Consider the following 14,950-nt stretch of genomic DNA (forward strand, 5'->3'; position numbering starts at 1 on the left):
ATGTCTCCTGGTGTATTCTGTATTTGCTAGTATTGTACATCCACTTGTGATGTGATCTACTGTTTCTATTTGTTGTTTGCAAAGTCTGCATTTATCTGTTGTGGTATTGGGATCTTTAATAATATGCTTGCTGTAATATCTGGTGTTTATTGTTTGATCCTGTATTGCAATCATGAATCCTTCCGTCTCACTGTATATATTGCCTTTTCTTAGCCATGTGTTGGATGCGTCTTGATCGATGTGTGGCTGTGTTAGATGATACGGGTGCTTGCCATGTAGTGTTTTCTTTTTCCAATTTACTTTTTTCGTATCTGTTGATGTTATGTGAGCTAAAGGGTTGTAGAAGTGGTTATGAAATTGCAATGGTGTATCCGATGTATTTATATGAGTGATTGCTTTGTGTATTTTGGTAGTTTCTGCTTGTTCTATAAAGAATTTTCTTAAATTGTCTACCTGTCCATAATGTAGGTTTTTTTTATGTCGATAAATCCCCTTCCTCCTTCCTTTCTGCTTAATGTGAATCTTTCTGTTGCTGAATGTATGTGATTTATTCTATATTTATGGCATTGTGATCGTGTAAGTGTATTGAGTGCTTCTAGATCTGTGTTACTCCATTTCACTACTCCAAATGAGTAGATCAATATTGGTATAGCATAAGTATTTATAGCTTTTGTCTTGTTTCTTGCTGTCAGTTCTGTTTTCAGTATATTTGTTAGTCTTTGTCTATATTTTTCTTTTAGTTCTTCTTTAATATTTGTATGATCTATTCCTAATTTTTGTCTGTATCCTAGATATTTATAGGCATCTGTTTTTTCCATCGCTTCTATGCAGTCACTGTGGTTATCCAATATGTAATCTTCTTGTTTAGTCTGTTTTCCCTTGACTATGCTATTTTTCTTACATTTGTCTATTCCAAATATTATTATTTTCCCATTTTTCAGGTATAATGGCAGCTATTTTTGATTTACAACATCTTATTGATATGATGTCCATTGGAACTCTTCTTGCCTACACTATTGTTGCAATCTGTGTTTTGATTCTCAGGTATGTCATGTTGTTTGTATTTTTCTTTTTAGTGCCTATGTTTTCCGTGCCGAGAATTGTAAATTTATAGAGTATAATATTTTTATATAGTACTTCATTTATTAAACATTATTCTGCTAAGTTTCCCTCAATTAGTGGTATTAAATTCACTTTACAAAATGTCATCCCCCACTACAAGAGCCCACAAATCACTTTGGAGTGCTTTTTTTATGATGTAGAACTGGATCCAGGCAGTTATGTGACTTTTGACAACTGACATATGAGGTCTGTTCAAAAAATTCTTGAACTCCATTTGCAAAATTTTTCTACGCTTACCTTTTACTTACTGTGCATGGTCTTCTCTGAAATACTCTCCTCCATAATTGATACAGCACTCATAATGCTATTTCCATTCCTGAAAGCAATCTTGCTATACCTGTAACTGGATTGCATGATGTGTCATTTGTGAATTTTCTTTTATTTCGTCTATTGTTCCAAATCTTTGTCCTTTCAATGAGGTTTTCAGCTTTGGAAATAAAAGAAAGTCCTCAGGGACCAGGTCTGTAGGGTACAGGGGATGAGGCAACACAGTGATTCCACTTTTTTTTGTGCAATAGTCAGCACCAACAGGGATGAATATGTGGGTGCTTTATCATGACACAAGAGCCATGAGTTATCTCGCCACATTTCAAGCTGTTCTCTTCTCACATTTTTTTGCAGGTGTTGCAACATGTCCCAATAATACCATAAATTAACAGCTTTGTCCCTGTGGCATGAATTCGTGATGAACTAAACCCTACAAAAAAAAAAAAAAAAACCACTATCATTTGACCTTGGTCTCAATGTTGTAATTGTAGACCCATGTCTCATCACCAGTTAAGATTCTCTGAAGGAACATTTAATTCTCATTTGTGTGATCCACAAGCTCTTCCAAAGATTGTAGGGTGAAGGTCTTCCTGGTCTTGACTCAGGAGCCATTGGACAAACATGATGGCAACACAATGCACTCAAAGATGCTGTGTCGGGATTTCATGACATGATCCAATTGAAATTTTACATCCTTCTGCAATCTGTGTCAGTCAGTCATTGATTGGGGCACACAATTTTGTTGACATTCCTGACATGAGCATTGTTGGTAGATGTCGAAGGGTGTCCTGAACGAGGGTCATCTTTAACTTCCATCCAACCATTTGTAAACCATGTGAACCATTCATAACACTTAGTATGGCTTAAGCACTCACCACAATAGGGTTCCTGCATTTGGTGTGTGTCTCTACAGGTTTTCTTGAGTTTCATGCAAAATTTAATGCAGACCTGTTGCTCCTCTAACTCTGCCAATAAATCATAAATTTCAGGGGAATATTACACAAACAATATACACATTATACTAACAATTAATAACAAGTCAACAGCTTTAATACAGTTACTATGAAATTTAATTTCAATGGTTTGAAGATTATATTTATGTAGATGGATACAAGTGTAGGTTGCGAAGGACTGAATGAAGGGCAAGTGAAAATTGGAACTCAGATGTGAGAAGTAGGTGGACATGTTGTTTTTTACTAGTATAAAACCTTGTAAATTACATAATTATATTCAGTCTGTTAAAATCCACAATAAAACAATGAAAACAGTCAATTACTTTCTTCCCATCGCGTATGGTTAAGTCTCGCCTGACATGCGGTTCTGGGTGACTTTCCCAAAATCTACCCTTTTTCCTAGACCTCTCCAGTCCTTTTCCTTCACCCCTATTCCTTCCCCTTCAACCCTTCTGCCTGAAGAAGGAGCCACTGACTCCAAAAGCTTGCCAATTACAACCGTCTTTTACGTGTGTTTTCTGCCGCAGCTTAGTGAGTAGATTTTTATCTAATTAAATAAAATCCACAATAAGAATTTTTTTCCTTTAATGTATGGAACAATAATATTGGCTATGCACAATATTTAGGGTACTTAGCAAGTACTGTGTGTGAACCATCTCAACTAATATGTTATAGGACGTTTTATAGTGTGTTAGGTCATCTAACCTGAAATGACCCTTAACATTTTTTGACATCTGCTAATTACTGCTCCACATGGAAGGTACAGTAAGTACCTCAAAAGTTCTCTAGGCAGTGACCCAACTAAAACAATATGTATTTTGCAGCTAGTTAAGCATGCATCAAATTATTAGGTTCAGTCAAATGAAAACTGAATGCTTGCCACAATGGGACTACGGAATGGTTCCGTTCAAAAGTAATCAGCAGATGTGTGAAGACATTTATTCCACTGAGGCATGAGATGATCAATTCCTGTTTCGTGGAAAGGGGTTACCTGTTGACCGATCCCCAACCCCATCCACTTTTGCATTTGCTCATCCAACTGAAACCGACATTCACATGTCTTTCTTCAGACTGCCAGAGATGAGCAGATCACACAGTGAGAGCTCTGGCTGTGCAGAGGATGTTGCGGTGTTTCCCAACCAAATTTCTTTAGCGTAGCTGTCGTCCAATTGATGGTGTGGGAGTGGGCATTATCATGAAGCAGGATAATTCCATCCAGCAGCATTCAGACAACACAAGGGCAAATGGCAAAGTCAACAGTGGAAAAATCCCACATCTGCCTCACCAAAGGAATCCAGAGCTGTTCTCACAAGTTCTGGTAAGGTCATGATAACTGTCTTCTTCAACTGCAGGTGCCCTCTTCTCGAGTATCTCATGTAGAACCATAATCAATGTGCAGCAATATGAAGACACATTCAAAAAACTGTGATGTGCCATAAAGTGAACATACTCAGGAATGCTGTAGGACGGAATCATCTTGTTGTACAATAACACCCACCCCTACACTGCCAATCATATAAAGGCTATGCTTCAGTGATTTGGTTTGGAAACACTGCAACATTCTCCATACAGCCCGGATTTTTCACCATGTGTTTTTCACATCTTTGGCGACCTGAAGAAAGATAAGTGTGGACATTGGTTTCAGTCGGACAAAGAAGTGCAAGAGTGGGTTCGGTTGTGGACTGTGTTCTACAAAACAGGAACTGATAGCTTCATCTCCCAGTGGGATAAACATGTGGTGGGTTTTTCACTTGACTTTCCCTTGTATTTCATTACAAATCAATAGTCTCCGAGTTATATATAGTTATGAGAGTAAGGCAAACTGTTTATGAACTGGCATTGCAATACTCAGTGTTTCTTAGATCAAAAATGCCCTCAATTTCAAAATATTCTCCTTTCACATAAATGCACTTTGTATAACATTTTTCCATTGAATATATTTCATCTCTTAAGTGTGATACTTGGAGGTCTGCAAGATATGTTATCTTCATTGATCCTAAAATTTTTGTTAGCCACAGATTTCTGGATAGTAGCTGCTGGAATAACTGTGAGTCATAGGGTGCCATATATACTCAAAGGAGTGAATGTTCCAACAATTTGTACTTTATATAAACAGGGTGAAGAAAAATAGTGTCATGAAATTTTAACTGTGGATAGCTAATGCCAGTAGGAACCAAAATTACTAATGTTGTGTAGGTTAAAAATGGTGCGTTGTCAAACTGCAGAAACTTGGTGCCATGCACCCAGATTGGCCATGGGATTGCTCTCTTGCTGTTTGTTGGTTGACAGGCGGTGCTATAATTGGCGGTTCACACATATAAATGTCCCTCAACCCATCGCTGCCCCCAACATCATACACACGTGTCGAATAGGTCTTGCTGTTTGTCTCCACCTTGTGTAAGAGGCATTCACATGTGAGCTTTGCTTCAGAGCAAACACACCACCTGCAGTTTAGTCATAAAACAAGCATGGTGGCATAGTATTCATTTGAAGAACATAGAGATATGTTTTTTTTACGGACTAGCTGACGGTAAGGCGCATGAAACTTGACAGCCACCCACACCCTCAAATGTTTACAGCAGTTCACCAGCAACTTGGCAAAACAGGCTCATTAGCAAGCTATCATGGTGATGCTGGAAGATCTCAAACACAATGGGATGCTGCACTTGAAGAGTGTGTTCTCGAGCACATTGAGGAAGCACCTATGACTAGTACTCGAGTGGTTGGACATGACATGGGGGTCACTCATTAGTTAGCCTGGGAGGTTTTGAAGGATGATGGCCAGCATCCATTTAGTTTCCACCCTGTCCAAGAACTAAATCCCATTGTGGACTACAAACATGAACTAGGGTTTTGCCGGTGGTTTCTGCAACATGTTGCACAAGATCCCAACTTCCCCGCCATTGGATTGTTTATCGAGAATGCACCTTCCATCGGGATGCCTTTACAACACTCGAAATGTTCATTACTCGGCAAGGGGAAATCCTCATGTCACATTCGTCCACGGACACCAGGAACAATTTTTGCTCAACATTTGGGCAGGCATTATGGGTGGCCATCTGATAGGGCCAGTCTGTCTGTCCTCAACTTACTGGGGCAAATTACCTTCACTTTTTGCAAGCAACTATACTCAGCCTGCTCTGAGATGTTCCCCTGGACATACAGCTACGCATGTGGTTGCAGCATGATGGTACGACCATACATAAGTCATGCTGCGTGCGGATATTCAAATGAACTCTTTGATGACCGAGTAATTGGCAGAGGTGCTCTTAGACCATGGCCCCATGATCACAAGGCTTCACGCCATCGGACTTTTTCCTGTGGGGATTCTTCAAGATTCAGGTTCACCCACTCAGATGCAAACCACCAAGAAATGAAGAGGAATTAATGAATCCCATTCAACATGCCACCAATCACATCAGGGCAATGCTAGGAATCTTTGAAAGAGTTTGGCAAAACAAGGTTCGATGTTACCAAGCTTGTGTTGCATCAGAGGGTCACAAATTCAAACACCTGCTTTAAGTAAACCATCTCCTAGCTACAAAATAAGCCCTATCCAGGGCTGATGCAATTTGTAAAAGACTTTCTGTATGTATATGAACTAGCAGTTGTTGGTGGGTTTGTTCCCAGTACATCTTATCATGGAACTACAATGGATGTCCAGGACCTTGGGGGATTCACCCCCAGATTGAAAAGCTGAGATGCTACCACCGAGTGTGCGGGCTGCCTTGGATACATCACAATCTCTGGCAGACAAAGCATTTGCGATCATGCATTGTCCAGAGTATCCGGTAACAGTGCAATCCCACAGCCAATTGTAGCGCATGATGCCAAGTTTCCGTAGTTCAAAAACTGTGCATTCTTGACCTACACAACCTTAGTAATTTTTGGTTCCTACTGGCTCAGCAAGCCAGAGTTAAAATTTCGTGACATAATTTTTCTCCACCCTGTATATGTAGTGAATATAATTAAGGTGATGATGGACAATGATCTCTTAAGTGTGAATGCACACTAGACTCTCTTAATGGAATTGGTGAAATGCCATGAGTAATGAGGATAATGGGCAAGGGGAATTACATTGATAGTGTGTGTATAGGTTGAGAATTGGGTCTGATGAAGGTGTGTAGGGTAATCCATGCAGTTGCGATGACAACTGTGTCCAGATGGTGCAGTGGTCAGTGCATTTACTCAGTAAGCCAGAGACCCAGACTTGAACCCCAATCCTGCATGAATTTTCAACCTTCTCTGTTGATTTAAATCAATGCCAACTCACAGCCAATTTCTGCAATTCCTTTTTTCTTAATTTTTACTTTGTATCACATAACCAAAGCATCATTATGGGTAGGTGCACTTACCTGAAGAAAGATAAAAATCAATAAATCCCATAACCAAAGTACCATTATGGACAGGTGTACATCCCTGAAGTAAGATAAAAATCAATAAGTAAATAAATAAAAGATATGTCATAATCTATGCCTCTTTTCATATATTTTCTTCATCAACTTGATCCAAAAATCTTTGTGTGGTATTTGTCAATTATTATTTTACCTTTCTTCAAGGAAACCAAAATGTATGCAAGCAGTAATAATGTGATAACTAAGCATGAGTGTAGCAGGGCAGGGTTTAAATAGACATTCTCCCATGACAGGCTCTATTGGAAGTTCACAGTATTGTTCCTTTGCAGCCCACTCTTGCAGATGACAGCACACTGCAAATGTGTGTGCATTACTTCAGTCCTCTTTCCTTGGGGAACAGCTCAGATTTGAGATGTCCATGGGATCTTCCTCTGCAAGGCTCTGACTATGACATGCTGATACTGAGGCATATGGTCAGAAGTACTCAGGATGTGGGAAGGGTTGCAGTCCACCTTGTGTCAACCCATATGGTAGGATGGCGAGAGGGGGGGTGGGGGGGTGGGTGAGGGGAGGGGGCATGGAGGGGGGAGGGAGGGGGGAGGGGGGAGGGGGAGAGGGGAGGAGGAGGGGGAGGGAGGGGGCATGGAGGGGGAGGGAGGGGGAGAGGGGAGGGAGGGGGCAGGGAGGAGGGAGAGGGGGGAGGGAGGGGGCAGGGGGGAGGGAGGGGGCAGGGGGCAGGGGGGAAGGAAGAGTAGGGGAGGGGGGTGCGTGCACCTATGCGCCTCCATGTGGCATAGTGGCATAAGGTGCTTGTATGCCCACCAGGCCGAGTAACAACACTAATGCAATCTAGTGGCCATTCTACCTGTCACGGTGAATTTCACCTCTCATCACTTACATACTCTCCAGTGGTGTGTATGTGTACCAAGTTACTACTCTGACCTCCAACTGTGTCTTCTGGGTGGTTCACTTGTTTCCTTGTCAGGCAGGGTAATTCTGTTAATCCATCACCTGACATGATGTGACCAGTGGTTATGCAAAAGTATACTCACCATGTATTTAGCACTGTGTTTTGCAACATTTCAATTTAATATTTTAACAAATAGTGAACTATACATTATGGATGAATTTTTATAAACAATAAACTATTCAAAATGAAGAATTTTATGGTGTCATGGTGTTTAGTACATCCATGTAAATGAAACACTCACAACACAAATTTAAAAGCTATTGTAACAAAACTATACTGCAGATCAAACTGAATCTTCACTTGTGGTATGAAGCTGCATAATCCAGGTAAAGAAAAGAAAATTGTATTGATATCAACACCATATCTTTGTCTGGCTAAGAACTTTTAACCCTTTCCCCCAATTTATAGTTGTAATTCAGAATTTGTGATTGAAATACAAAAAAGTAGTGGCTCAACAGGAAATGAAACTGCCATGAGCCTTAACTTAGACTCATCCACCTAGTAGCATGAAACACTTCACTTTGGCTTGATAAGTAAAGTACAACCTACCTCCAGTTTGCATTATGTAAATAAACAGATCCATGTCAGTGGACAGGATTCCTGGATCATCCCATTAAAGTGGTTAGTTTTTCAAGTGAAGCTCTGGTTGCTAAATGGTGTGCCATTTAGGCAGCAAATAGTAAAACACTCAAAATTCCTAATATGTATTTGAGAATCTGAAATGCAGGTAATTGTAATCACTTTACAGTTCCATAATGGGGACACACATGGAATGTTTGTTAACAAGTCCATTGTGATATGCTGAAACAATCCTTCCTATGACACATCATAGTCATGTCTCTCTAAAAATTTACGCAAGCATAGTTGCAATTCAGAAATTTTCTAACACACTCATCTGAGGCATGCAGGGCCTCTGTCACATGCTGAGTGTCATTACTGTTTTGCAGACAGAAGCTGACACAATGTCATGTATTGCTAATGTACACCCTCTGCCTCCTCATTCCATATTGACAACACACAGCATGCAGACCATGCTGTACAACATGCCATCTGGATTCTTTTCCCAGACACCAGTTTCTCAGAACTGTCCATATGGGAATTGGTATTACAACGTGTCCTTGGTTCTTGCCACCCACTTGGCCTTAATTTATGGTAATTTCTTTGGTCTCAGCACTTCCTCTAAATAAATATTATGTTCTTCACTCCCTTTTAGTTGCCTACATCTCTCGTTTTCTAAATATTTCATTCTCTGACATGTCTACTTTTCCCCCATCTCCACCTCTACCATATACAATGCACTTAGCTTTCCACTCTTATTAATTCAGGCACTATGATCTGTCAGTAATCTCTGTATTGTGTATTGCCCTATCTTCCATCTTTATAAGCTCTCAGGTTTTCAAATCTTGTCTAGTGCAGACCCCAACATCCTCATCCTGTCTGCTGTCTCCTTACACCCAGGATTCTTAGTGACTTCCTATTTCCTGAACCTCACTACTTCTTTTCCTCCACATCTCTTCCTTCCCCTTAACCCTTTTCCCAGGAGGAGGAGCCACTGGCTCCAAAAGCTAACAAATTTAAATACCTTTATGTGCGCATTCCCCTTCTGCTGCTTGGTGAATAATTTTTTTATCTATCCAATTATATTATATTTTTTAAAAAAGATTATTTTTGTTGATATGAAGTTTGAAAACTGTACTTTCAGAAGGTCATAAATGTATACTAGCAGAATTATGGCTCAAATTTTTGCTTAAGATTGATAGCTGGGCCTGACATTGTCAGTATGCTTCTTTCTTCTTAAACTATGAGGTCATGTTGGTGATGTTTCCTTGTCAGTTACATGACTTGATGACTATTCCATTCATCACAGTACAGTGAGAGAATGAACAGATTGTTCACATGTGTACAAAATAATGTATCTTGTTATAGGTATGAAGATCCATCTCCTGCATCATTTGAACATGATTTGCCTAAGAAGGAGATTAATGTGTTCAATGCTGTTTTGCTGTCACTGAAACACCTCTTCAATTTCTCCTTATTAAAATATCCTACGGAACTCACTTCTACAATAACTAAGTGGGCTGTTGTAATTTTCAGTAAGTATTTTGTATCAATTCTTCTTTTAAGAAAGTTAATGTGATGGCTTTTAAGAATATATCTTCACTGTGTTTATCTGTAATTTACATCTGTTGGTACTTTCTTACAGTGCAGTTTTTTTCTGTGGTTGTTAAATTTATACTTTTCTTCCTTAAATTAATCATAGAACCATTTTACACTTTTGTGCTCAGAGCAACAATTTTTTTTTTTTTTTTTTTTTTTTTTTTTTTTTTTTTTTTTTTTTTTTTTTTGTGGGATTTGGTTGGTAACACCAGAAACTGGTAATAACGGAACTTATTTTGTATATGAGTAGAATTTGTATACATTTAAACTTTGTCTCTTCAGGTCATAATAAAAAATAAGATGGGGAAGAAATATCAGTTGTTAGTGGTTGCATGTTGAACATAGCAATGTATCAAAATTACAAATTCACATAATTTTTCAGTTTGGTGAAATCTTATGTTTAACTACTTTACAGGTTTAATTGCATTAATGTTTTGTGCAACATTAATACATGCTGGAGACTTTGTACAACAAGGGGAGATGTGGGCAGTGATTCTATTAGCTGTCTTGGCTTTTCTGATGATGCTTACCCTGGCAGTAATTGCAAGACAACCGGTGTCTACAAAGGATCTATCATTCAAGGTCTCATATATCACATATTTATGTATCTACTCAAATATTTATGATTCAGTTTTTATTAGAATAGTTTAAGAGAACATCTCGTACAATATGCCAAATGAGTACATAAAATTACAGCATTGGTCTAGTGGGCAAACAAGACTTTTGAGATATAATTCAGATCTCCTTGTAATTGTGTTGGTGGCACATAAGTAATTAGTCATAAAAATATTAAACAGTAAATCACACTCTAAGAACTACGGTGCCACTCAGTTAGGACTTCATCATTTTCAATATTTTTTCTGTTCCTTCTGATATCTTTTAGTTACAGGTCTTCACTGACTTTCCCATTTAGCCCCAGCAAAAAGCTAACTTAGTTACGACAAAGAAATCAGTGCAAATGTTAAGTTCTAGAACAGTGGTACTAGAATCTATTAAACAATGTCTTTCTATTAGCTGTATGTGTTATGCAAAATGAAGACACTGTGAGGGAGAGGATAGTTAGGTAGATAAATCGGTACATAAGTAGGTACACTCTATTGCAATAAATAAATAAATAAATAATGGATGGAGGTGAAATCACCCACCATTTTACCCAGGAGCTGATCACATTAGAGGTGCTACAGCACTGCTCATAATAATGGATGTACCTGAAGGATTAGCACCTTTTTGACTATCAGTGTAAGAAACACACATTGTAGCTCAAGGAAACACAGCTGATGTCATGAGCTTGAGTTTCATGCATCTTACTTAGTATACTATCTTTGTAGCTCTGTGGCATAGTCAACTGACTGGAAAGCACCCATGTGATGTTATGGCTCAGTTTGATTCCTGCATAGAGCAAATTTTGCTTTGTTACAGTGTTAACATATTCATTGTGGAGAAATGACATAGTCACCAGAATGAATAGTTCATAATTCTTAATAAGATATGTTTAGCCCTCAAAATGGGTATGGTTACTTTACCACTTGATACCTTGTCCAAAAGTAAATACAAATTCTTGGTAGAGGATAAGGCTAGTTTTCCAACTTCATTCATTTTGTCATTGGCTTTATGTTTTCGATCTCATTGTGTTCTGCTATCCACTCGTGTATCCCACTGGACACAGGTTAATCCCTCAGAATATGTTGTTGCATTGATGGGTATATACTTGGAGCATCCAGTTGACTGTCCTGTGAAGAATTCCAGGTCTACAGGAACATATCTAGTACCACACTGTCACAGACATCCAACCATTTTGAGATGAATACATTTGGGCCGAAAAGGGCATCTTTTACCTATATACTTGTACTGGACCATCATTTGCTCAAGAAAATACTAATTATTCAGAAAATATTACTTTGCAATTGGTCAGGACTGCCATTGTTCTCAGTATGTGGTGATTTTGTGTATGTGGAGTCTGTATCAGCTGCACATCTATTTTGTATTCCAACATCGCAATGCAAGCACCAAACCATATCACTGACAATGGAAACACTGTAGCATGTATAAAGTGCACCACATTCATAAAAGGAATGTTGCATGATCCAGTGACAAGTCTGTTATGTTGGACTGTTGTCACAAATCAGAATCCAATTCCTACATGCCGTTTGAGCTCTGAGGTACCTCGATATAGTCTTGTCCATTGTCGTGCAGTGCTATTATGTAGATACTCATTCATTTGTTTAAAAATTATCACACAAATTGTCATACAAAATGTAAAAAAGACTCAATTGACACACACTGTATTCTTATCAGCCTGTTGAAGACAGATCAGTGGAGTATGAAATAAAAATAAATAAAATAAAGCATAGTTTTTTGATGAGGCATGGCTCATGAATGAACTGGCTGGACTCAAAATAAGGTGGTGCAGGTGAAGTGGGAACATATGAGTACATCACTTACATGTCAGTCATGCAGTCAGACATCTTTATTGTCATACCCATGTGCTTCATTCAGGATGTGGACTATGGTGATGGCGTGATGACAGAAACTGATAAAGTACATGTTCACCAAAAAGTCTTTATTCTACATGAAAGAGGAAATGAGCAAGTGACAACAATGAAATTCAGTTCTGGTGTCTATTAGCTGGAAATCATGGTAATGGTGTTGCACTGTAGTTCCACTCAAACACTGATCCTGGAGGATATATACTCCTTGGTGATGAGCATATTGTCAAATAGTATGAACATGGGAGAACAACTGACATATGTCCAGAATGAAGCAAACCTTCCTCACAATCACAGAGCATTGTGTATTTCGTGGGTGCACTGAAGTGAAAGTGAAAATGGATGGAAAGTGCCAAACAAACTTCCAAACACGTTGGTGGGAAGCCCACATGGTCCACAGCTTGTAGAAATGGAATCCAGAAAACACTTCTGTATGTATGGTGGCTCAGCTGACACGTGTGTGTCAACTGGTACCTGACACAGCTAACTTGGGTTGACAATGAGGAGATCTGATCTATTCACATTTTTGTGGCACAGCTGTCATACAGGTACCTGACTTTGACATGGTGAGCTGTAATCTGATGTTACAGAATGGAATATGCACTTGCTGCATTTGTATGTCAATCTGTGAGACAGAATACCACCATCACCACATGCAAGATAGTTTCTAGTATGATAAGATCTTAGATACAATTTCCTACACTGAGTAAAATAATCCTACAAGGAAGAGAAGTGCTTATTATCTGTAAATGCATTCATATAGATCTAAAAGTGAAAATGATGTGCCATTACCATACCACAAATTGCCATGTATTGTCATGCTAGCAGTGAGGCATAGTGGTTAGCATCACTGGCTGGCATGCTGCAGGTCATCAGTTCAAAGCTGACCACCAGCAAGTATTTTTTATTTAGTATTTATCATTTCTGGGAGGTTCTCAAAATATCTTACTTTTGTATATTCTGGAATATTTGATTTTTGTACTTGATGTCCCTCTTGAAAGAGGCCCCACAAACATACATTTGCTTAAATTGCACTTAAAGGCTTCACATAAAAATCAGGAAATTAAATGAACATGTCGTACCTTGTTCATGTGGAGACAAAGGTGAATCACAAAAGATGCTGGAAGTGACCACCCTTGACTTGTAAACACAGTTGAAGATGATGCCGCAGATTCTCGAGTGTTGCTCCCAGAAGCTATGGCTCACTGCCATGAATTTCAGGGATGATAGTCTCTTGTAAATTTGTCTAAGTTGTTTGGTTTGTTGCTGTAGACCTTGCCTTTTAGGCCATCCCATAGGAAAAAGTCAGGTGGTGTTAAATCAAGTGACCCTGGTGGCCACAGTCTTTTCAAAATGACTCTGCAGAGGAAGAATGTTTCAATCTCAGCCGTGGTCACGCGAGACATATGGCACATGGTGCCATGCTGTTGGTACCAGCCAATTTAAGTTCTTCATCGTCCAACTGGTTCACAAATTTCTGAAACATTTTGATGTAAACTACGCTTGTCAGAATGGACTGAAAAAAAAAAAAGAAAAAAAAAAATAGTTCAGTGGTGTGACTCTGTGATACTGCACAGAACATGCCAATCTTTTGTGAATGCAGGAGTTGCTTAACCAGTGGAAGTCGATTTTCATTATACCACAAATGTGTATTCTGAGAGTTTACATAGCCAGAGAGATGGAACTACACCTCATCATTGAACCATGTGTACTGCAATACTCCTGGCCTCTGCGCAACAAATTGATGAAATGGAAAAATGTAAGGTGTTTGTCTTTGTGATTGACATACAGTTCCTGAACAACTGTAAAACATGCCACCTTTCTTTGCAACTCTGACATACTCCATGACATTTCATGTTCTTGAGATAAACATTGAACAGACTTTGCAGGAGAGGTCAACAATGGCTTTTTCAAGTTAGTCACTTTTTCTTATGATAATGGCAACTGTCCCCAGCTGTGAAGATTCAACACCATTGTACTGTTCTCCATCTTGTTCACTAACATTTTTATGCATATAGATGGTATATGCTGGTCACCAAATGGTTCAACAAACACTCACTGACATGACATGTCTCAATGGAATTAGTAATCCAATATTGTTTCACAAGAAACTCATGCTCTTAGGCAGATTACCAATTTTTGACAGTAAACACTGAGCACCAGCCACAGTGTTGCAGAGTGCAATGTTGCCACATCAAATGTCACAAATCACATGGTGCAATTTCAGAGAATTACTACACATGTTTGTTGGGCCTCTTTCAAATGGGGCACCTGTATAAATAGCAGAATTTTGGAATATTTGATGTTTGTATGTATAGCATCATTCTCCATCCAGGACATCAGTTCTTTCCTGGTTGTATGTCAGTGTTCATAATAAGTGTGCTTTCAGTGCTAAGTGTTGTACTTCATTGACAGTCGTATTTACACTTAAGTGGTGTTTCACTTGACTTTGTTTGGTGAAGATAGTGGGTACTTAAATACATCTGCTTCATCAATGCTCCAATTATGCAACGTAAAAGCCATTGCCTACATGGACACGACCCGGAATGCAGATGTAATATTGTTCCTAAGATCTGTATATTGAGGAAATGGATGGATTACAAAACATGTCAGTGAGCTGCGCATCAGGCATCCATCAGT

At 38.9% G+C, this 14,950-nt stretch overlaps 1 protein-coding gene across 1 annotated transcript in view; it reads left to right on the forward strand.

The window, feature by feature from the left end:
- The window catches only part of LOC124787862 (cationic amino acid transporter 2), a 437,092-nt gene that overhangs the window by 395,453 nt on the left and 26,689 nt on the right, over positions 1-14,950 (forward strand). The window contains exons 11-13 of the mRNA XM_047254825.1: positions 942-1,044; positions 9,594-9,760; positions 10,240-10,406. Of these exons, the coding sequence (XP_047110781.1) occupies positions 942-1,044; positions 9,594-9,760; positions 10,240-10,406 (437 nt within the window). The remainder of the gene's footprint in view (positions 1-941; positions 1,045-9,593; positions 9,761-10,239; positions 10,407-14,950) is intronic.

The sequence above is a fragment of the Schistocerca piceifrons genome, chromosome 3 (assembly GCF_021461385.2).
Source record: "Schistocerca piceifrons isolate TAMUIC-IGC-003096 chromosome 3, iqSchPice1.1, whole genome shotgun sequence".
NCBI lineage: Eukaryota > Metazoa > Arthropoda > Insecta > Orthoptera > Acrididae > Schistocerca > Schistocerca piceifrons.